This window comes from Sorex fumeus, unplaced genomic scaffold, assembly GCF_029834395.1.
Source record: "Sorex fumeus unplaced genomic scaffold, SorFum_2.1 ptg000098l, whole genome shotgun sequence".
NCBI classification, from domain to species: Eukaryota; Metazoa; Chordata; class Mammalia; order Eulipotyphla; family Soricidae; genus Sorex; species Sorex fumeus.
The window spans coordinates 34,709,670-34,734,510 of record NW_026606155.1 but is presented as its reverse complement, the minus strand read 5'-3'; the positions used below and the strand labels follow the sequence as shown (position 1 = coordinate 34,734,510).

Genomic DNA, 24,841 nt, shown 5'->3' with positions numbered 1-24,841 from the left:
ACAAATGTCAGTTATTGAAATTACCAGTTTGACATTAAAGTTAATTTTGATTTGAAATTGTAGGTTGAAATCCTAACGGAATACTATTAGATCTTAACCAAAAGCTAATTTCCGAAGCTTAGAAATATGTTAGGGTATTGGAATAGCATTTAAGGGTGATTCTTGGTAGGAAAAATTTATTATTAACACTGAAGAAACTGCAGTTTAACTTCCTAATTGCTAATCAGATTAAATTTAGGTTAAACATGCAGGAAATTCAGCTTTACTTCCTGACAAAACTCAAGGAATTGAGGTAAAATTCATGAAGATAAAATTCATAATTGACACTACTGTTTTAGCAGTAAATAGAAAATAATCATAGATTTTAATAATACCTCTCATTTTTACAATTTGTTTTTGGGCTACACCTCATGGTGCTCAGGGGCTATTCCTTGTTGCTAAGGAATGACCCTTGTAGATACTTGGGAGACCATGTATGGTGCCAGGGATTCTACCCATGGTCATCAAGATGGAAGGCAAGCAAGCACCTCAACCCCTATACTCCCTCTCCAGCCCGTTTTTCCTCCCACAGCTTTTGAAAAGTTTGCTCAATTAAATTTTTTTAAACTTTTTTATTCTTTTTTGCTTTTTGGGTCACACCCGGCAATGCTCAGGGGTTACTTCTGGCTTTGCACTCAAGAATACGCCTGGCAGGGGCTGGAGCAATAGCACAGTGGGTAGGGCATTTGTCTTGCACGCAGCCGACCTAGGTTTGATTCCCAGCATTCCAAATGGTCCCGAGCACCGCCAGGAGTAACCCCTATGCATCGCCAGTGTGACCCAAAAAGAAAAAAAAAATATTTCTGGCAGTGCTTGGGGTACCATATAGGATGCCAGGGATTGAACCCAGGTTGGCTGCGTGCAAGGCAAATTGCCCTACCTGCTGTGCTATAGCTCCATTACCAATTAAATCTTTCTGTAATTCATTTTTTTTTTTTTGCCAACTGTTGTAACACAGTTGATTCTACTTTAGGTTGTACAGAATTAGTGTTTTCTGTTTTTTTTTTTTTTTTGAAAATTTATAACCCAAGTATTCCATGCAGTTAAAAGTTAATTCTCTAAAAATTTAAAACTCAGCATGGTAAAGCCTGGCAAGCTACCTGTGACGTATTCGATAAGCCAAACACAGTAACAACAAGTCTCACAATGTTATTGGGCCCGCTCGAGCAAATCAACGAACAGGAGGACAGTGACAGTGTGACAGTGACTGATGTGTCAAATACGGAAATATTTTCATTTAAATTGGACTTTTTGTTTTGGGTTTTGGGGCTACACTTGATAATACTCAGAGCTTACACCCAGCTCTGCGCTCAGGAATCACTCCTGGCAGTGTGAAGGGGCCCAATAGGATGCTGGGAATTAAAGACCAGGCAGTTGGCCAGTCACATGCAAGACAAGTGCCTTAGCCACTGTACTATCTCCCCAGCCCCTCATTTAAATTGGTTTGACAGTTGGGAATATTGTGTTGAGTGTTTCTTTAAAATTTTTATTATTGTTTAACATGGTTTCAGTATTATTAACCTTATGAATGCTCCTCTTGGTAATGCCAACATATATTGTTTTTATGCTATTATCTAATTCAGTATCTAAATAGCTCACACTTCATTGTGCCTTTAAACCACAACTTCAGAAATCTGCTTTTCTTATTTTGAGAGAATGACTGATATGGTACTTAAAAAGAATTATAACTTGATAATATATAAATGTTATATATTGCTACTCAAAATGCTGTAGATTGTAACTCACTGCTGTGATCAGTGTGAGTTACAGTATAAAAGGATGAGAATCATATCCAGGCTGTGTTGCAACCTGTCAACCCTGCTCTTACACCACGAAAACTGGCACTGAATAAAAAAGGCATGGTGTATTCTATCTTCTAAAGTTTTATTGATGGATACTGAGATTGAAATTTTATGTAATTTTCATGTCACAAAAGACTGCTCTTTTCCAATTATTTAAAAAGTCTAAGAAACTTCTCAGATTACTTCCTATAATACAAAAACAGATAATGGAATAGATTTGGCTGCTGGGGATACTTTGCCTATCAATAACCTAAATAATGTAATTTAAAGATTACTTTCAGAGAGCCAGGGAGATGACTACAGTATGTGCTTTACATTAGGGAAAGCCTGGGTTCAATCGCTAGCAGAGCACAGTCCCTCCCAGTGTGGCCCATAAACAAACAAAAGAAGTAATTTACTTATATAAAAGTGTTGTAGTGGCTATATAGATCATAGCTACAATCTTCAACTAAGGAAAACTGCAGAGTGATATTAGTGCTTTCCTAGGTAGCATGCACTTATCTACCCTCAAAAAAAATTTTCCCTAGAAAGAGACAATAAATATCTATTAAAATATTTATAAAATTATAATTAAAAATTTGGGGTAAAATATATTTAACACTTATTTTGCTTAAATTTTAATCTAACATTGTGTATAAGATAGTAGGGACTAAATATAAAGATTTAATAATAAAATAACTGCTACGATTTTGTTAAATCATACAAATTATATTTATATACTATTATTATAGTGGGGATAGAGAGTACATTTTCAATTAGTGACTGAAGTAGCTTGTGTTTTTTCTTCTGAAAATAATTTCTCTGTCTTCTGGCGCTTAAGAGGTGGGTCTTCATGATTCTCTGTAACAAATCCAGAAAATCTATTAGTTAAAATCTGTAACATTTTAAAATATTAGGTATTTTTTAAAAATAATAAAGGTAATTTAAAGATTTAATCTTTTCAATTTAGACATAAAACAGTAACATTTCTGTAGATTTCTTTAATGAAACAGTCTCAAGAATAAAGCTTATTGCATTAAAATTTGTAAAATTGGGAGAAACTTGTCAAAAGTGAATGGCAAGAGGATCTTAAACTGAAATATCTAAGTAGAATTAATTTAGTTAACCTAATCCAAATGTAGTAAAATATATATGTAGCCATGATACATATGTATGTTTGTACGACATGAAAGGGAAAGGTAGTATAGTTTAATTTCTCACCTTGATTTAAGGTCTGGTTCTTGTACAGTATAGCAGCAGGAATCTGAAAGGTAATGCATAGCATTTCTTTGTTAGGCGCCACATTTCTTACTATATGAACTGAACTGCATGCCTCCAAGGAAATACCCAATACAGTTTCAGCTCGTTGTCGGACATCCTTAGCAGGATCAGCATCTTTAGAAAAGCTGTAACAGTGCACGATGGGAAGGAATTCATTGCTGCACGGCTGCCCATCCAAAAGGGATTTGAAAGCACTGAGAAACTCTATAGCCTTTGCTGGCAAGTTCATGACAATGTGCACAGAGTGTCTGCTTTCTTTCAGTGGTCCCAGCTGCTGCATTAACTCTTCTCTGACTGGTCCTTGAAGGAAGTCTTGTCCATCCAAGTTAAACACCTTTACTTTCTGGTCAACTTTATTTAATTTACAGTTGTGCAATAGCCATTTATGGGACTCAGGATTGAGATCATTGGCAAATACAGTACAGTTTTTCTTTGCTACTGGAATGGCAAAGGGTCCAACCCCAGCGAATACGTCAAATAGGATATCCCCAGGTTTGAGAAGTTCTGTGATACGGCTGTGTTCTGTAGAGAGACGAGGATTCCAATAGACCTTTGAAAAATCAAATTCATAGGTGTAGTTGTTTTCTCGAACCTGAAAAAGGGTATTAAATTTTAGTTAATCTGCTTAGTCTTACATATTGGATGGGTGTACCAATCTACAAACACATATTTATTTACTACTATTAAGAGAAGTAACTGCATTCAAAAGCATTTTAATGAGAATTCTAATTATTTATGCTTGAGGGCTGGCACTGTCATGCCTCATCGAAGCCAAGTGGCTCTTTGATATATTGTAGACCAGAGGTCTAAGCGTAGTGCAGAATGCACTGAATGGCTGTACAATGATTCACAAATCACAGGAGGAACTTTTCAGATCAATGAGCAATCTTAATTACACTTCTATAACCTGATTGGGTGGGCAGTGTAATTTGAAACAAGATAGTACATATTATCTTGACAGTAGAGAGCTGTCAATAATAGCACTTAATATAACAATCTTCCACCTTAATAGTTTTCAGTTTATAGGAGGAAGAAAGCATGAGATGTGTGTTGTGTGTTAAGTTCTGGATATTTGCTATTTGGGGGACAAGGTGGTTGGGTTGTGCCTGGCTGTCCTAAGGCATCACCCCTGGCTCTGCTCAGAGATCACTTCCTGTGATGTTCAGGGACCACATGTAGTGCAAGGGATCAAACCAGAGTCAGTCAGCCATGTGTGAGGCAAGCACCTTTGCCTCTGTACTATCTTTCTGGATGAATTTTCCTGTTTTCAGAGAGATAGACTTTGCAAATTTCATATCTGTAAGTTGTAACCAGTGTACAGAACAAAGTATTCCTTTGACTTTGCTCTTCAAGCTGTTCTTTGAACTGTATCTCACCTGCTTCTCTTATCTCTTTGCTTACTTTTTCTACTGTGCAGAAGTTCATGTTCTCTCTTGAACATGTACTTCTCTCTCCTTCCTTCCTTCCTTCCTTCCTTCCTTCCTTCCTTCCTTCCTTCCTTCCTTCCCTTTCCTTCCTTTTTTTGGCTTTTTGGGTCATACCTGGCGATGCACAGTGGTTATTCCTGGCTCTGCACTCAGGAATTACCCCTGGCGGTGCTCAGGGGATCATATGGGATGCTGGGAATCGAACCCGGGTTGGCCACGTGCAAGGCAAATACCTACCCACTATGCTATTGCTCCAGCCCCCTCATATCTTTCTAAGTAAGTTTAAATATAGCTACCTTATTCACTTAAAAAACAAACAGGGGGCTGGAGCAATAGTACAGTGGGTAGGGAGTTTGCCTTGCACGCAGCCGACCCAGGTTCGATTCCCAGCATTCCTTGTGGTCCCCTGAGCACCGCCAGGAGTAATTTCTGAGTACAGAGCCAGGAGTAAACCCTGTACATCACCAGGTGTGACCCAAAAAGCAAAACAAAACAAAACAAAAAAAAACATGAAAACCAAGTCATTTCCTGTTTTTTTCTTTCCCAAATCTGAGTTTTCATAGATAAGCCAAAAAATTATACAGATAATCCTGAACAAAATCAAAACTTTGTAGCACTTATTTCGGCAGTATCACAAATTAAAAAAAAAACAAAACTAAAAATGGTTATGAACTATGACTTCAGCTACCATCTTAAGCCCCTTATTTCACAGAATCGAAGTTTCCAAGTTCTAGAAGTCTGAGAAGATACATCCATATGCTTCCTTCATGAACTTTAATTCAAAATTTGTACATGCTGTTTCCCTATCAAGCATGTATCAGATACTCTGGTCATATTGGTAAGGTTTCAGAGTTGAAAATGTGTCTTCAAAATTCTGCCAACTAAAATCTCTTTAAGTTTTATAATCAGGTGTTTTTGGATGCTTTTCTTGAAATCTCCTTTACTCCTTTTTTAAAGTTTCTTAATGTGAAATACTAAGATCAAGTTAAACTTGATCTAACTAGATCAAGTTTTTTTTTTTTTTTTAAAGAAATGTTAAGATTCTTGGGCAGGAGCAATAGCACAGCAGGTAGGGCATTTGCCTTGCATGTAGCCAACCCGGGTTAAATTCCCAGCATCCCATATAGTCCCCTGAGCACCGCCAGGGCTGGTTTCTGAGTGCAGAGCCAGGAGCAAACCCTGAGCATCTCTGGGTGTGACCCAAAAAGCTTAAAAAAAAAAAAGTCAAGATTCTTAATGCTTTGATTTTAAGCTCTCTTTGAATCTCACTCCCTTACTCAGCATTGCTTTAACCAGATTCACTTTCAAGAACTTTATGACTCAGGGAAAAAGGAAAAAAAAATATACAGAGTACTTAAAAGATATTTGAGCTCCTAAAGTTAAATGTGATTTTATTTGGAGCGAAGAAATTGGAGGGACCAGAGAGATAGTACAGCAGGCAAGGCGTGCAGCCAATCAGGACCCAGTCCCAAGCATCACCTATGCCCAGAGCCACACCAAGAGTGATCCCTGAGTACTCAACCAGGATCACGCGCTGAACACAGCCAGTGTGGCCCAAATGCAAAACAAAAGCAAGAACACAGACACACTGAAGTTTTACAAGTATAGTATAAATACTGTTTTAAGAACAGACTGTGAATGACTTAGGAAATCCATTACAAGAGTCAGTATCAAGGGATCAAGTGTAGAACATCGACAGTGTTCAGTTGGGGTGTGCCTAAAGAGTCAGCTGAAGTAAACTGAATTTTATTACTAACGAATTTATCTTCAAATCTTACTCTGCCTTAAAAGACCTCGTACATTCTATACAAGCAGTAGGCAGTGAAGGCTTGGTATTACAGGGACAACCAAGCAGCTCTGGAGTCAAAAGTTTCCCTCCAAACACCTGATCATTCCTTGTTACTCATATTAATAAGAAGTATATTAATAACTGGGCTGGAGTGACAGCACAGCGGGTAGGGCATTTGCCTTGCAAGCGGCCAACATGGCCAACCCGAGTTCGATTCCTCTGCCCCTCTCGGAGAGCCCGGCAAGCTACTGAGAGTATCTCGCCTGCACATCAATGCCTGGCAAGCTCCCCGTGACGTATTCAATATGCCAAACACAGTAACAATTGTCACAATGGAGACATTACTGGGCCTGCTTGAGCAAAATCGATGAACAACGGGAGGACAGTGATAGTGATATTAATAACTACCACTGTAGGATGACATTGCTTTGTCCTTTCTCCCTTGCCACAAGGAGCTTAGGTTTATCAGGTTACACCCATCATAGTGCTCCAGAGTCACTCCCATTCCTTCGTTTAGCTGTAACCATTTCTCTATGCTCTCTTCCCCAATCAGTTAATCAGCTTTTCCCCCTAATCAGCATCTGTTAATTTGTAAGGTCAGATCCTTCTAGGACACTGAAATTGTAAGTTAATATTGCCTTTCTCCTCTCCTTATGTCTTTTGAATAGTTTAATGCAATGTCCTTTTTGTATAGATACAGGAAGATAGTTAATATTATGCTTTGTAACTTAGGATTTAATTGACTTTGAATATTATTTATTCCCAGACATCTGCTTTCTCAACTTAAGCCTCAGTTGCCCTCAATTCCTAGCACTCCCAAAAAACAGGGTCCTGACGAGGAACTGGATGGAACCAGGGCAAGCGGTAAGCTATGTGCTACCCTGGCATCGAGATGGGCCAGGCCTAAGTTTCACAGTTCTTAACTATAAGTTAAGAGTTTCATGATCACGATTACAACCATCATGTTGTTTGTCGATTGTCTCGAGCAGGCCCCAGTAAGGTCTCCTTTGTCCTAGCCATGAGATTTTTAAAAAAGTGCCATATTCAAGGCTCTTTCAGGGTTAGGAGAATGAGACCCATCATTATCACTGGTATTTGGCATATTGGGTACGCCACGGGGAGTTTGCCAGACTCTGCTGTGTGGGCAGGTTACATTCAGTAGACTGCCAATTTGTCCAAAGTAAGAATGAGATAAGAAGATGTCGTGCGGCCGCGTGTTTCTGGGAGCTGGGTTTTATAGTCTCTGGGTCTTGGTCGTTGATGGGATTACATGGTGCCAGGAGGCCGGTTGGTGGGTGTGACCTCTGCCTACTGGAATATGGAGGAGCTGGGTGGAGGATGCTTAGCCCTGATCTGAGCAGGCTTGGAGATCTCAGCCCCGGAATCCCGTCAACAGCCAAGACCCAGAGACTATAAAACTCAGCTCCCAGAAGACAATAGCGCAGAGTCTCCTGCCCTCGCGCCTGGCTGTCCTCAATGGGGGCCCCTTGGAGGGGAGCGGGTTGAGTTTCCCTCCCTGCCCCGGCCAGGGCTCCGGCAGCTGAAGACCTCCAGAACCAGCCACCACCATGCTGAGACCACTCTCCACACGCATGAAGGTACCGGCTGAGGAACGAAGGCATGTGGGTCCCGGGGCTGAGATCTCCAAGAGTTTGATCATAGACAAATTCTGTCATGATCCAAAAGTAACGACGAGACTAGGACCCTGCTAGGGATAAGAAAGACTATCTGGCCTGAGCACTGCAGTCTGAGATCGAGATGGTTTTAGGAGAGCAATTCTATAAGCTTAAGGTATTTCTTACTGTATACATACAAAATGATTTATATTATGTATGCTTATATGTTTTTTGGACAAGAAAAGGAGAAACACACCAGGGGATTTCGTTCTAGGGTGGGTCATCCTGCTGAGAGAGTGTCTGTCCTAGAAGTGGCTTTCCCTGAGGGAAAGAACTTTACCCCTTTTGATTATGATCATACCTATGTGTAATTGTTACCCCAACCCCTCATGCTTTGGGATTTAACTAGACTGGAAGAGCGGGCTAGGGGATCAGGATCCAGATTCCAGAGCGAGAAGGAGGATGAAGGGGGATTGAGAAGGAGAATGAAGTAGTATGGGGGAGGAAGAAGGAGGAGAATCAGAGGAGAATGGAGATGGGAATGGAATAAACTGCAACTGACATCAACCGGCCTGACCCTCGTTCCTTCCCTTGCCTGCCCATCACCATCGACCTCCCTGGGGTGGGGGAAACGTCCTGAGACTACCAAACACGGGCGGTGGGAGAGAGAGACCGCTGCAGCTTTTTTGAGTTTGCACATACCACCACCATTACATTATGGTTCTTATGCACAAGGGGGTCAGACTCATTTGGCTGTTGTGCTCACACACTCTGGATGTAATGCTTACTGGAGCTGCACACTTTTTAACTGCAGTCCACTCATCTGGCTGTGCAGTGGAGATCACATTCATAAAAAAAAAAAATCAACTATTTCAAACACCCATTGTATCTTAACACAATTTAATGAAATCTCTATCAATGAATACTTAGGTTAATTTTTGTTCTTTTACTTATTGTTAAAACATTGTCAAAAGAACCAATACATAATTACGATTCTCTTCATCTATATCCTTGGAATAACCTCCTGTAAATGGAATACTGGCTCAAAGCATATATGTAATTAAAGCTGAAAAATAGTACCACACACTTCTTAATGTTGGTATCAAATCTGCACACCTATTAATACATGTAAGTTCTCACAGCCCACATACTCATCAATAGTTTTAATTTATAACACAGCGGGTAGGGCGTTCGCCTTACAAGCGGCCAACATGGCCGACCCGAGTTCGATTCCTCCACCCCTCTCGGAGAGCCCAGCAAGCTACCGAGAGTATTCGATATGCCAGACACAGTAACAACAAAGTCTCCAATGGAGACGTTACTGGGCCCGCTCGAGCAAATCGACAATCAACGGGAGGGCCTTTTATCAGATGGTTAACTAATCTTAATATACAAGTACAAGATAATAAAATACTCCATACCTTGGTCATCATGTTCTCCTCTCCAGATAGGACTTCCATTTGGAAATTTCGGTATGTATTGTCAATATTATTGATTTTATTTACTGCTGAAGTGATTCCTGGATTTTTATCAATCACGACTTGGCCTAAAAGATGAGAACATATAATAAGCATTGTCTGTTGATTGTAAAATAAAAGCTAAAACTGAAACCTGAAGCAGAAATAATCTATTCTCTCTTCACTTACAGAAAACCTTATCTATCATGTGTTAAACAGAATGCAGTTCTAAAACTTCAACATATTAGTAAAGTTATGTCCAATCCCAATGTCCAATACAAGCACAAAATAAGCACAATTTCATTAATATTTTGGTTTGGGGCTACACCCACAGTGCTCAGGGCTTATCTTCTGGCTCAACACTCAAGGATCACTCTTTGTGGGCTTAGAGGAGGATACAGAGTGACAGGGATCAAACCCAAGTTGGCCACATGCAAGGCAAGTGCCCTATCCACAGTACTATTGCTCTGACCCAAAATTGGAACAATTTTAAAGAAAAATTTATAAGAAAGGATTTGAAGCTAAGCTAATTTTTTTTGCAGGTGTTTACAAAATTTCTCAAGTGTGCCAATACAATAAGGAAAATAGTCAAGAGTGGAAAGAAATTAAAATGACTGTGGCAATAAATGGTCTTAGTAAACAGAGCCTGTCAGTCTCCACGTGTTTCAGTGTTTGCTTTACTGCATATATGAACATACACCTCACCTTTTGGAAAAATTTCAGTAAAATAGTATTTTCAAATAAAAGAAACTGAATTTTTAGATTCTTCCCTAAATAAAATATTCATTTACTTGAACTGCTGTCAAATACTTGCCCGAGCAGAAAAAGCTACAAATAAAATATGCCAGACGTGGTATATTGATGCTGTTTAATCACAGTCTACTTTTTTGGTCAGCACTTAAAAGATTTATAAGAATCTATATGCTATCTCATTGCATAAGGGAAGATAATTTGGTGTATAAATTAATAAAAAGCACTTATACTACAAATATACTTAAACAGAACTAAAATTTGTCTTAGTTCTTTTGTTGATTAGGTACTGATTTGAATATAGTAATACCAATGAACTCTAATCAATCGTTGCTTTGATCCAGTTGTCTGCTTCAGGTATTAGTTCATTTCTTATAGGTATACAAATTTAGTTTGGTACCAAAAAGATAATACAGAGGTTAAGGCACTTGAATTACGTGTAGCCATTCCTGTTTATTTATTTATTTATTTTTTGGGTCACACCGGCTATGCACAGGGGTTATTCCCGGCTCTGCACTCAGGAGTTACTCCTGGAGGTGCTCAGGGGACCATATGGGATGCTGGGAATCGAACCCAAGTTGGCTGTGTGCAAGGCAAACACCCTACCTGCTGTGCTATCTCTCCAGCCCCCAGCCATTCCTGTTTAAAATCTGCCACCACATGATCTGAGTAGATCTGGAAACTGCCTTCAAGTTCCTCTGGGTATTGAATTAAAACACCTCCCACCCAAAAAGTTTGAAATAATAAAATGGAAAAAAAAAAAACCACCTATTTTGAAAGTACTCTAGTAAAGGCTAAAAAATAGGCCAGAGTGGTATCACAGCATGTAGGGTGCCTTGTCTTGTGCACAATCGACCTGGGTTCAATCCCCAGCATCCCATATCATATGGTCCCCTGAGGACTGCCTAGAGTAATTCTAGAGTACAGAGCCAGGAGTAACCCCTGAGCACAGCTGAGTGTGACCCAAAACAAAACAAAAAAATTAAATTACCATTCTATTAAATGTTTTAATTTTATGTGTATACCTTAATGAAAGAGGTTTAAAATGCAAAGCCAAGAGAAATCTGAATTAGGACAAGCAACAGAACTGATAGGGCAGTATAGATGTGACATCTGTACCCAGTCATAATTATAATGATCTGCTTAAGTATTATCTATCATATAATTATCAACTGTTCATCAATAAAAACAAAGGAAATGCAGAATAGTGTATTTCTGAAATCCTAACCACACAAAATACTGAGTACTGTATTTTAAATTCCCAGAGGTCCTGAGACTTACAGTTGAAATTAATCTGGAGTGCCTGGTCATCAAACATTTACGTAAGAACATTCTGATGAGTTTATATTCTTTCTTTATCCCAAAGATGAAAGGGTCCAGACTCAAACTTGGGGCTATGGCAGTACCACACACACCAGCATTGTTTCTAAAAGGCTAAGGAGCACTAAAATACTAAAATGCCTAATACGTAGAAGAGGTTCCCTTAGTTGCATCAACTAAAGCATGATAAGTACCAGGCACTTCTGACTGAAAACATTCAAGCGTAGGAAACCTAGATTCAACAAAATCCTGAAAGCCTAATAAACTTTGTGCCCAAGTGACAAGTTACCAGATTTCTGACAAAATGAGTGATTCAAGTTTTATCTATGCTCATGGATTGTGTACACAAAAGCTTGAATTGCTATTTAGAGCTTGCTATGACTTGAAAGGATATTCAAAAATAGCCCTTAAAGGGGAGTATATTGCTCAAAGTTTAGCATAAACTTTGACATAAGCTTTTCTAACTTGGCATTTAAAAAACCCCTACAAATTAGAAATTATTGATTGCTTTCTAGTGTATGAGTATTATTATGGCAAACCTACCAATTAAATGCTTGAAAGGTAGTTGATGATCTCGAAGATTCAGATGGGCAATATGTCCAACTCTGCTAAATCCTGAAGTCACATCTTGACCTTCAGGAAGCACAGCTCTTAAGATTTCTTCTGACTTAAAGTTTTCATAAGATAATTCTAAATCATAGTTCGATATTTGTGGGTTGACATTAAGCTGCTTTAAAATACTGAGTTCAGCTTTCTCAAAGCAATTATCATTTAGCATCTTAAAAGGATCCAACATAATTAGTCTAATTTCTTCATCTTCAGGGTCTTCAATCACACGTTTTATGCCTGGGCGCTGCAGTGCTGCCCTTTTAAGGGATCTCATCAATTTATTGACTACTTCTTTTCTCACTTTAAGCACTGGGATGGTGATGGTCTTTTTAAAAGCTGTTCTATCAAGTTTGGTCATCCCTCGAACATTGGAGGGTGGTGAAAACAATTCAGTGTCTCTCTGATTTGTTTCTACTTCAGGCATGGTTGAGAGTTTTTTCCTTTGATTCAACAAGAAAATACCGGATGCTTTGCTAAGCTTCTGTATCAGTGATGTCCAACCTACTGGGATCAACAGTTCTGATTCAGTTATCCTACAGCTTTGCACTTTAAGTAGTCTTCTTGAGAATCCAAATGACTTCCAGAAGATCCTAAAAAATCATTAATAAAACAGTGTTTAACTTACATGTTCATAATAGATTGAGAATGGGGATCTAAATTGTTTTAAACTGCTAAATGATCAAATGTTGGGTGAGAAGTGTATTTATTATTTTTTTTAGGATAGGACAACTTTTATTAGTGGCAAATCTGCACGGCACCTACCAGCTGTTGGGAGTGTTGAGCAACCCACCAGCTTTTGCATCCTACATGAACTTCTTCACCCTCGGTTTTCCAAACTACAACCGGGAGAAAGGCTGAGAGGCTTGCTCTTCAAGCCCATGTTCTCCCTTGAAGATGTTTCTCGCTTGCAAGTCTGTTTTTTTTTTTGCTTGCTTATTTCCACTCAGGAGAAGCTTGTGTTCTAACAGATACTTCTTTCTTTCTGTTCTCTAAGTTTCAATGAAAGCTATCTTTTTCATCAAAAAAGAAAAAGAAAATAAAGGCAGAGTTCTGTGAAAGAATCATCTCTTAAAAGGTCATTATATTTATTTTATCGGTGGTCATATTACTAGAATATTCTGATGTTTCTTGTGTCGGACGTGTTAAATCATTTAAACACATAACTAGTATTATGTGTTAAATCCTTTAAATACATTACTAGTATTGGGAGATGTGTGCCCTCGTTTTGAAAAAAGTGGACTACAGTTTCGAGGTAGATTAATTCATCCGGAGGATCACCGCGAGTTAGCGGGAGCGAAGAAGGCGGCTCCCAGGTCTGGAGCCTTCCCTTTGGTCCCGTGTTCTTGGCATGCTGCTAAGGGGTTTTGCTTTCGATGGTTTGCTTTCTGCTGCAAATCCTCCCCCCTTGGTACAGATACCGGTTTTTCTGTTTTAAATCAAAACCCAGCTTGAGTGTTCCATGCACGTATCATTAACAGCCATCAGTTATTCAGTCTGCAATCTAATGATTTGTCAAGGGGGTTAAAAAAAAAAAAGGCTCGGCTGTCCCTGCACCCCGTAAATCAACGATCGGCGTTCACAGAATTCCAAATGCATGTAGCGGTTAAGTAGCTGCGAGCTCTTAGGTAAATTAAATCAGAGCGTCAGTCCACAACTGTGAAACGTGTGCTCCGAGGCTAACCGCTTTTAAAAACAGTAACCCGATTCCTCCCTCTGGAGGATTCGAGACCCGAGCCCAGCACCCCGGCTGGAGGGTACCTCCGCGTGCTTTCGCTCCCAGCAGCGCGCGGCGTCGGCGGACTGCCACCGCGGCCTCGGGTCCCTTTGGAAGGCTACCGCGGTCGCCACCCCCAGCAGGGTCCCAGTCTCAATTCCCGCTTCGCCCCGCGGCAGGTTCCAAAACTAGACCCCTCACCTCATGCTTTGGTGCAGCTCAGCAGAGGAGCTGGGGGAATAGGCTGGCGCCTCGACGACGTCATCCCGAGGCGCCGCCGATGTGTCTGCATCATCAGTCAGCGTCGGTTTCTTCCTCTCTTCCCTCCCTGGTGAACTACGGGAACCCGGAGGGGCCGGGTGTTAGCTCCGCCTCTGGCGCGACAGCGGTCGGGAGGGCAGGGATCGGAGCGCGCAGATGGACCTGGTAGTCGGCCAGCAGGCAGCATGGAAGCACCCTGGGGGACCATCAACGCCGAGCCAGCCTGGTTTGTCTCCGATCCACAGCCCGGAGAGGCGGAGGCGGAAGAGTCGAGCCCGTTGCTAGGCAACGTAAGTGGGCTCAGTTCGTTTCCCGGAGCTGCAGGCTTCCCGGCTTCCCTGAAGCTCTGGCCAAGTGAAGGCCCGGAAAAGAAGGGGGATGGCTCCCATTAAGGGGAGAGGCTGGAGCCTGACCTTGCGGGGGCTTGAGACCCAAAGACAGCCGCCGACATCAGATAAGATCAGGCGGTGTTTAGAGAGGTGATGGCAACCTAACCTGCCTAGACAGAAACCCTGAAGATGCAGGCTCAGGTAGAAGTGTGTGACGGCGCTGGGGGGCCCTGTTGCATGAGCCTTCCCCCCCAGGGTATTTCCCCCCCCCACCCCCGACCAGACTTGTGAGATCTTGCAAGTCACAGACTTTCCTTTCTTCCGTTTAGCCTTTGGAAACCGGAGGGAGTGAAGGTGGTCCTGAAGTAAGGCACTTAGCACTGCCCCAACACTTGGCTTCTTTCTTAACCCAAGCCACTGAACTGTCAGTTTCCAGGACCTAAAGCCTCATGGCATTTAAGGGCAGGGCTTTTCATGAAATGGTCCTGGCCAAAACAAAGTGGATCGATTCTTTTAACTGCATCATCATTGCGAAGTATTCCTGACCATCCTCTAAGTTTTTAAATAGAGATTCGTTTTTTTTTTGCTGGTGTAGTTACTTGGGGAGCCAGTGCCTCCAGCAACCCTTGGCTGACTCAGGACTTTGGCAGTCACATGCCCCAGGCCATCTCCCATCTCTCTTTTCCCCACCACGTGGTGGTTCCTGACTATCTTCCTCTTTGCAGTCACTGGGTAGTCCTGGCTTTTACTGAGTCAGCGAGTCTGGCCTCTGTATGAACATATTTTTCTTCGGAAGTTCGATTTTTAGAGCTGCGCTTGCAGGAGATGAAAGAGGAAAAAGAAGATCATTGCTCACTGAGCAATAAGTGTGTCACAGTGCTTGGAGGTGTGCAGGACCTCTCCATAACCTGTCATTCTTGAAGTCAGCTTCACTGTCCCGACATTTAAATGTGTGTTTACAGGACTGTTACCTTTGTTTTCTTACAGGAACCCCGCAGACAGGGATCCCCAGGAGTTTCATTTGGTTTCTCAGTGTTTAATTTGATGAATGCCATCATGGGAAGTGGCATCCTTGCCTTAGCTTATGTTATGGCTAATACTGGTGTCCTTGGTTTTGGGTGAGTTTTTCTTTGTTTTGCTATTATTTTTTATTTTGTTTTTCATTTTGGTAGTATACTGAGAAGCAAGGACTTAGTATTTTCCTATTGTTCTTTTGTTAACTAGTCTGTATCTTGGAGACTATGTAATTGCATTTTTTCAGTCCAAAGGATGTGATGAAATTTTTTTAAAATGGAGGTCTGAGCCACATGCACGTATAACCTTAGGAAAAAGCTGAATTGTTTTTTTCAGGTTGACCAAAGTGTATCAGAGCTTATAAGTCATGTAGATTATTTATAAGTAGAAATCTGTGAGTGTAAATGAAGCACACAGAATACTTTCATTACCCTTCATCTCCTGTTGTTAGGTTGGTTTTATTTTTCCTTTTCTAAGACCAGACCTTCCTGACTTTTCTGTGTTTCTGTAGAACTTTTATTGAGCTGTTACATGATACTTTGTATGCAAGTTAATTTTCCCACTAAATTGTGTTCTGTTTTTGAGTTTTTCGAGCCACCCCTGGACTGTGCTTGGAGAACACTTGGTGCTGAGGATCAAACCTAAGGCTCCCTTATACTCTAGCTTTTTGAGCCATCTCACTGACTCTGCTCAACTTTGAAATCCTTCAGAATTAGACCTTACCCTTAGTGGCTAGGTTAATAGAATAAGTGACCATGGTTAATAGAACAGATGAACAAGTTTGTTATGTCAGTAGAAGCAGACCTGTTTTATTAGGAAATTTAAAACATGTATTCTCCTTAATTTATTACTGCTTCTATTTTCAATTTCTTGATAGGCTAACTAGTTTTTAAGTAACCCAACTTGCTTTTAATTTTACGTAGGTTTATAAGCTTTCACAATTTGAAATTTCAAAGCTGTATATGATACTTTGGACAATATATAAATATGGGATTGTGTTTTGCTTCCTTTTGAAAAATTAGATTTCTACTCAAGGTTATCACCTGACAGATATATAATATGTGCTTAGTGAATAATATCACATTTTGCCATTTGGTGACATCAAACTGTCATTTTGGGAAGACTCTAATGTTAGTTTATCGACGAGTGGATCATCTCTCAGTTTTACTACTACTTATTAAGTGAACTAGAAAGAGAGAAGCTCTTCAACTAATGGGGCACTAGACTGGGGACAGCTTTCTTGAAGCTTAGTGCACTAGCATCTTGAAAATAAGTAGGAGATTATACATATTTCCTTTTGTACTTCTGGTAAGAGGTTCTAGTTAGATTGTTTGCACATCCTTCAAATTGTGCCATTAGAAATGTATTAGCTTCATTTGGCATGTGGGTGGACATTGGTGTGTGTTTAATGTTGCTAGGAAATGCAGTCTAATTGAGTATTATAGACGAATGTGTATTCAGTGGAAGGTACATTTAACTAGAAGAGAAGGTATGGAGAAGACAATAAATTTCACAGCCAAAATCTTGTTCAGGCACGTGAATAGGAAATACTGTTAGATTACTGAATAACTGAATCACCACTCAACCGATAATGGGTGTTAGAGAAGAAGGAAATTTTGGTTTTGTTTTAAAGTTTCTTATTTCCTTTTTGTGTTTTATTTGCTCATTTTGGGGTCATATTCAGTGGTACTCAGTCTTATTCCTGACTACATTCAGAGATCACTCCTGGTGTACTTGAGGGAACTATGTATGGTGCTGGGAATAGAAGTAGGACTGGCTGTGTGTAAGACAAGTGGAAGTGGTGACCCTCTCCTATCCTCCACCACCCCCCATTCCCCCCTCCCTTCCCATCCCCCCGACTCCCACCATCCATCCATCCGCCCCCCCCCCCCCCACACACACACACACACACTCCAGCCCCACTGCATTCCGAAGTCAACCAGTTTAGTCACCCGGACTTTTTAATATAAGAGCAGTATATTTTTATTGAAATATAATTGATAAATATTAAAGAGTATCCTCTTTATTATGTGGCCATAATCCGGTTACTCAAAGACATTCATATGAACAGTTGATGTGAGAAAAAAAATGCTTTGTGATGAGATACCATTAAAGTAAACTTTTGCTATGTTGACCATGTACTCTGTTATATTTTAGTTTCTTGCTGCTGATAGTTGCTCTCCTGGCTTCTTACTCAGTTCATCTCCTTCTTAATATGTGTATTCAAACAGGTGAGTAAAATTTTATTCTGATTCATCTGATGGAGTGGCCCCTAAATTTATATCCATTTATAGATCTGGATGTGTCAAGTTTAATTTCCAGTGACTATACATTATTATTCATAGAATTATTAATATGGAGAATTTCAAAAGGCTGGGGTAGTAGACCCAGGCCTATAAGGGAAGATCCAAAGAGAGTTAGGGAGGAAACTAGCTTTCTTACTGTTGCCTCTCTCTACAGTGTACAGCATCATTTTCTGAGTTCGAATAGACAATGAGAAGCATCTGAAAGGTGTTACAAGGGTTCAAACTTTGTGTTATGGGGTATACATTCTGATTGTATTTCTGCTCTGGTACTTTCTCAAGAAAACACCTTAAAGAAAATACCTTTCCTGGGGCTGGAGTGATAGCACAGCGGGTAGGGCATTTGCCTTGCATGCGGCCAACCCGGGTTTGATTCCCAGCATCCCATATGGTCCCCCAAGCACGACCAGGAGTAATTCCTTAGTGCATGAACCAGGAGTAACCCCTGTGCATCGCTAGGTGTGACCCAAAAAAGCAAAAAAAAAAAAGAAAGATAGAAAATACCTTCCCCAGCCTGTTACTGCTTTCTCTTTCCACTGTTTCCCTGGTCTGTCAGACAGAGAAAAGGTTAGAATCAGGAATGTAAGAGGTTAAGTTACTAAATTTCAGAGTTAGTTGGGTAGTAATTTTGTGCTTTTACTTCAGGTGTGGAATAAGGTGATTTTTCATAAGTGACAAAGATAATTGCAATTATAAATATGAATATATATACATATATGTATGTTTTTCTATATGGAACTTTGTTATATAATTTAACTGTAGTGAATAAATCCTTTTTATGTTAGTAAATAACAACTTGTGAATTGTACAACTGCCTTTAAGGTTTTCTTTTTGGTGTTAACAAATATTCTATGATATTCTATTCTATGATCACCCCTTTTTAAAACTCTGTTAATATCTTCTGGTTTTGGATTAAGGCAGTTGTGATATCAGAATCATGAGTCTAATTCTTTCATTTGTGGGGTACGTGAAGGGGTGCCTCCAAAGTAGTGCTTAGGGGGCCATGGGGTCTTCTGGCACTTCTCAGCCAAGTGACTGGTGGTTCCTGTTGAGCCACTCCAGCCCTATAGGCCTCCAGGACCTCGCCTGGCAGTGAGGGGAGCCGCAGGACTATACCCTTAGATGTCCAGGGCGCCATGAAGTGCCTGGGATAAAATTGGTTTCAGCTGTATGCAAGGCATGTACTTTACCTGCTCCTCCTCCCCATCTTGTACTATCTTTGGTCCTACCTGTTTAATTCATTCCTTTTCATTTTTTTAATTTGTTTTTCTTTGTTTTGGAAGCCCACACTTGGCAGTACTCAGGCCTTACTTCTGCTTCTGCTTGCAAAATAATTCCCGGCAGGGCTTGGGGTACCATACGGAGTGCTGGGGATTGAATCTGGGTCTGCCACATGAAGGCATGACCTACCAGTTGTACTATCACTCCAGCCCTGTACTAGTCTAATCTTTATATGGGTGAATTCATAGTATTCTCTCTGGTCTTATAATTTTCATGCTTTGAAGCAGAATTAATATATGATGGTAAAAATAGGTTTATTTTGGCCGAAATGGCTCAAAGATATCTCTTGAGTATGTTAAAACTGTGCAGAACATAGTTCTAAATTCTAACTCTTCTCTCTATAGTTCCTTAGTTTTATAGGGGTCACATCCAGGCGGCAAGTGCTTGGGAGGCCATGCAGGCTCAGATAGAACTCAGGACCTTGTGTATATATGCTCAGGGTCTAGACACACGCTTCACGCTTCAGACCACCACTTAAAACTATCTTCTCAATTACCTAGGGGTCAGGAATGTGACAGTGATGAAGTACATGCCTTGCATATATACATACATACACACACACACACACACACACACATACACACACACACTCACACATGCGCGCGTGTGTGAGCCCTTCAGTCAATCTGTGGCACAACATGGACATCAGAGAACCACCAGCTATTGCCCTAGTGAGGCAGCTCCTAAATGCCACCAGGATGAAGCAGGCTGGAAGTGGTTTCCCCCTAATTATTTTTATTTTGTTGTGATAGTTTAATACCTTAGTTTAGTAGGTTATTTTTAATAGGTCTTTACTAACCAGGTGCCTGCTCGAACAAATCGATAAAGAACAGGAGGACAGTGCAACAGTGCTACTAACCAGAATTATTTCTTTGTCAACTAAAACATTTTGCTTTATTTCAATTTGGGAGTAATACTTTTGTGAAAATTTACAAGTAATGCTAGTATTTTTCTCTATAATGCATCTGTTTAATTTTAAAATTCTGGTACTGTCTATTACTTCATTCTATAAGCTTGGGATGTTAAAAGTGAAAACTTCTGTTTCTTTCATTTTCTTTGCCTTCGATTTTTGTAGCTTACTTGGTTCATGAGCTAACTTCTTGATGATTCTCCATATACACTGCTGCACCTGTCTTCCATTGATTGCATTCCTTCAATCTATACAATTCTCTGTGGAGGTAGGCTTTTTTATTTACATATCAAATATAAGTATGTATGTATAGAGAATAACATTTTCTCTTCAGTGTACTGATCTGTCATAAAAAGTTTTGCTTTATTGAATTCATTTGGCTGGAGAAGGGGCTATCAAGTCTTTACAGAGTAACATTTGTTTTTCTTGGAGGTAAAGGAAAAGAGAAATTTTACCTTTATGAAAGTAAATAAATTTTACATGAAATTCTGCTATTTTAGATTTTACTTAAGGTTTGGGGTCTATCAAAACTTTCTTAGCAGCTTATTTAACCTGTGAGATATTATAATCTCTATAATCTTAGTTTTTCATCTAAAAATGGTATAGATAATGCCATAAATGTTAATTATTTAATTGATAATTAAATAACATTATTTAAATAATAACTTAATATTAATTGATTGATGGCACTAATTATATAATAATGATCACCTAATCCAGAAATGCTCTTGGGGTTGTTGTGAAGAATAAAATACAACTGTGTATAAAATAACAGTTCCTAATAAGTAGCTTTTATTATTATGAATTCTTACTGGGGAAACTCTTGAAGATTGCAAGATATTTTACACATGATTGTATCAGAAACCATTGGCTCATATCAGTCTTTGGAAGAATTTCTCTGTTCTGAGAATAAATAATCTACACTCCCCTTTGGTCCTGCACATTACTCTCACCCAGAAAAAAAAAGGGAAGGGAGTTCTAGGTCTTTGATTTCTGGTCAGATTTACTCCCTGGTCCTTCATCCCATTACTCACTGCGTTGTCAACATTTTTTGCCTTGAGATCATTTGGATTAATGTTCATATCTACCGAGTTCAATTTTTCTACTACTTCAACAAACCTACTCCAAGAATTATACGGGGTAAATTGTCAGTTCTCAGGCTTATTTTCCATATAATTCTGTCATCTGTTTTTTTACCCTCTCTGTCTGCTCCTAAAACACTTCCCCTTTCTTTACCTTCTAGAAACTTACAGTCAGTCATCAGGAAAGGCACCCCTTGTGTCCACAACTCTCTTTTGGGCACTGGGCATTTATTGCTGTTTTTTTTTTCTTTTTACTTCTCCTAGGACACTGCTTTCCCTATAGTTCTCTCAAGTGGTTAGTGTCTTCTCACCCATGGTACTTATCCTAATCTGGAGATAAGGACATGCCCTATTCACAACTAATTCTACTTCTCAACTATTTCCCTCTTATTTAACCCCTAATTTTGATTCTCATTTTTACATATCATTTACTCCTCTCATTTATGATTATCATTTATTGACTCCTCAGCCATTTCCTGTCATTTTGTGAAAATTTTAGTTATTAACTAAATTTTAGCTCCTACTTTTATTTCTTATGAAATGCCCAGATTATAATTCTAGGTGATTTCAATATCCATGTGTATAAAATCCATTTAATGCTCACATTCTCTACTAAATGATTATATTCCATACCTCCTCAGCTACTTATTTCAGTTTTTCATTACCAAAATTTTGTCTCTGAAGTTTCATTTTCAAGGATTCTGCCTCCAATTTCACCCCCCTTTTTTCTGTCTTACTCTCTTAAGAACTTGTAATTTGGCAATCTTTACCAAGATACCACTGTTGTGCTGCATGTCCGTCACTGTTTTTTTTTTGTTTGTTTTTGTTTTTTGTTTTGGTCTATATTTCCCCTATTCATCCAGTTGAAGTTTTATTGTATGTTTTTATTGTCATTCCTTCACCATTCTTTGTATCATCACACTTCCCTGGCAAGAGTCTTAACCAGTAAATTAAATTGACTTCTTCACACATGCACCAGTGCAGTTGAATATTCCTAAAGAGAAACAGCTGTTAAGACTGATGTCACTATAACTGTTTATACCAGGGGTGGGGTAAAGGGCACAGGGCGGGTGGTTAGGGGAGGTATGGGTCACACCCAGTGGTGCTCAGGATTTACTCCTGGATCTACACTCAGGAGTCACTCCTAGTGGGCCCCAGAGTACATATGGAATGCCAGGAATCAAACCCTGATCTCATACATGCCTAGTGCCCTACCTGCTATACCTACTCCAGCCCCTGAGGTCACTAAAACTTAATGTCTAGGAAATATATGATAATACCCAACAATCTTTCTATGTGTATTCACTTTTAAAATTTTTTTTTTTTTGCTTTTTGGGTCACACCCGGTGATGCACAGGGGCTACTCCTGGCTCTGCGCCCAGGAATTACCCCGGCAGTGCTCAGGGGACCATATGGGATGCTGGGAATTGAACCCCGGTCGGCTGCGTGCAAGGCAAACACCCTACCCGCTGTGCTATTGCTCCAGCCCCCTAAAAATTTTTTTTTTAATTATTTTTGGGTCATACCTGGCGATAATCAGTACTTACTCCTATCTCTGTACTCAGCAATCACTGCTGGTGGTGTTTGGGGAACCATGTAAGGTACCAAGGATCAATCCCAGGTCAGACACATGCAATGCAAGCACCCTAGCTGCTTGTACTGTTGTTCCGACCTCCCTCTCTCAGAACTTTTAATATGTTCTCCCTGATTCTGTTCTTCATAGATATCCTTACTGTTAGTTCACTGAGAATAAAAGAAGCAGTCATAAAACAGCTATAAATTCTTCCTGCCACCTCTACCTAACCATCTTCATCTGTACTCATATAATCTGTTGCTTTTTGATGTTTTTGTTTTGTTTTTATTTTTGGGCCATACTGGACAGTGCTCAGGGCTTACTCCTGAATGATCACTCCTGGCAGTCTTGGGTTCTTATGGGGTGCTGGGAATCAACACCCTGGTAAGTTGAGTGCAAGACAAGTGCTTTACCCTCTGTACTATTGGTCTGCCCCCTTTGTTATTGTTTGTTATCCCTTGAGCTGGACCCAGGGCCTGACTTAGGTGTAACTTCTGTTCTGCCACTGAACCACACATTTCTGACCCAGTAATCTGTTTCTTTGAATGAACTGGTTGTGTTTCTGTGTAAGGTCAGACTCTACTTCTGCAATATTCCTATCCGCTCTCTCCTAAATCACTCCCTCCCCTTCCTTTCTCCACCTACTCTTGCCTCATTCTTGCTCTCTTTTTTAATTTTTTGACATTTTTTGGTCATACCCAGCTATGCTCAGGAATTACTCCTGGCTTTACATGCAGAAATTACTTCTGGTGGTGTTCGGTATGCCAGGGACCAAACCTGGGTCGACTGCATGCAAGGTAAACGCCATACCCGCTGTACTATTGCTCCAGCCCTTCTCTTCTTTTTATATTCATCTATATTCTATTATCTTGCTGTCAATTTACAAGTAGTTTGTGATTTTCATTTTTTAAATAGCTTTTGAGTCAAAGTTCCTCTGCCTCCATAGCAAAACTCAAAAGAGCATCTTTCCTCACCCTCCTCTTTGTGAAATAACTCCAGTCAGGACTTCCACCAAAATGATTTTGCCAGTGACTCCCTGTTGCTAACCTAGTGGTCAATTTTCACTCTGTCTTACATGAGTACTGAGCAGCATTTCACACACTTGATTAAGCCTTAATTAAACACTTTATTTGAATTTTCCTGGTTTTCTTCCTATTTTTTCAATACTCCTCCTTTTTCTTTCTTATTTTCCTGTTGAATTCTTTTTCTCTCTTCTTCCTCTAAACATTGGGATAGCTTGGAAAATTCCTATATCTCTTTTACACTCAATTATGACTCATGGTGCTCGTAAAATTTATGTCCCTAGTTTCAAATTCCCATGAATTTTCAAGTCTCATATTCAACTGCCCTTACGGTATTTCTGTTTGCATATACATAACATTTATCTGAAATTTGGAGGGTGGCCAATGAGGAGATTATCTGGTGACTTCAGGGGCTGGCTTATGGATGTGACCCCTGGGTCACTGGAGACCAGGGGAAACAGGCAGAGGGTCTCTGCTCCTGGGCCCGGACCTGTTGAGCCCAGGGTCTAAGGTCACAAAGTTCCGTATTACCTTCCCCTGGAAGGGAGCATAAAATGAGGCCCTCATAACCATGCCACCAGACTCCGTGCCAGGCTGTTTTCATTCGGGGCGCCTCAGAGGGGGAGCCAGGTGAGAGCCTTCCCTGCCCCAAGGAACCCAGCCCCAGCAGCTGACCTCCACTACTCAACTGACGCCACGCTCCAGGCCTCTTTCCATACACTCGGCCAAGCCTCACGTATGAGTGAACATACTCCTAGACACATCATAAGACACTCCCTACCCATTTTCCATAATTACCACACCATATTTGATGGGGTTCAGACAGTAGGCAACGAATCATAGAGGGAAATATATATATGTACATATATAATAGATACATAATATATATTTTGTATATGATATATACAATATATATATATTGGAGAGTCCAGCAAACTACCAAGAGTATCCTGCCTGCACGGCAGAGCCTGGGAAGCTACCCATGGCATATTCGATATGCCAAAAACAGTAACAATAATGGGTCTCATTCCCCTGACCCTGAAAGAGCCTCCAATATGGCAGCATTGGGAAAGACAAGTAAGGAGTGGCTGCTAAAATCTCAGGGCTGGGACGAATGGAGACATTACTGGTGCCTACTCGAGTAAATTGATGAACAACGGGATGACAGTGATACAGTGATCTGAAATTTGCCAAACTCTTCATATTTATATTCCCAGTCTATAGCGTCACATTTTGATTATATAAGTAGATGATAACTTTATCTTATTAGTTGCTTAAACCAA

General features: G+C 40.1%; 2 protein-coding genes across 2 annotated transcripts in view; one reads left to right on the top strand and one right to left on the bottom strand.

Annotated features, from left to right (window-relative positions):
- Positions 1-2,535: 2,535 nt before the first annotated feature.
- On the bottom strand, positions 2,536-14,073 carry TRMT5 (tRNA methyltransferase 5). The gene is made up of 5 exons (XM_056134075.1): positions 13,985-14,073; positions 12,004-12,659; positions 9,355-9,479; positions 3,042-3,693; positions 2,536-2,681 (listed from the first exon to the last, which is right to left on the bottom strand). The coding sequence occupies exons 1-5, from the start codon at positions 13,987-13,989 to the stop codon at positions 2,593-2,595; spliced, it is 1,527 nt and encodes a 508-aa protein (XP_055990050.1). The 5' UTR covers positions 13,990-14,073; the 3' UTR covers positions 2,536-2,592.
- A 70-nt stretch (positions 14,074-14,143) lies between these two features.
- Positions 14,144-24,841, top strand: part of SLC38A6 (solute carrier family 38 member 6) — a 71,868-nt gene continuing 61,170 nt past the window's right edge. Inside the window, exons 1-3 of the mRNA XM_056134077.1 lie at positions 14,144-14,334; positions 15,361-15,491; positions 17,545-17,618. Coding sequence (XP_055990052.1) covers positions 14,230-14,334; positions 15,361-15,491; positions 17,545-17,618 — 310 coding nt within the window. The 5' untranslated portion in view covers positions 14,144-14,229. The remainder of the gene's footprint in view (positions 14,335-15,360; positions 15,492-17,544; positions 17,619-24,841) is intronic.

Bases quoted from the DNA above. Each gene is read 5' to 3' on its own strand.
- TRMT5 (XM_056134075.1), bottom strand. The intron at 9,480-12,003 runs GTAGGTTTGCCA...CTCATCTTTTAG, and splicing joins ACCTTTCAAGCATTTAATTG to GCCAAGTCGTGATTGATAAA. The intron at 3,694-9,354 runs GTATGGAGTATT...ACCCTTTTTCAG, and splicing joins AGGAGAACATGATGACCAAG to GTTCGAGAAAACAACTACAC.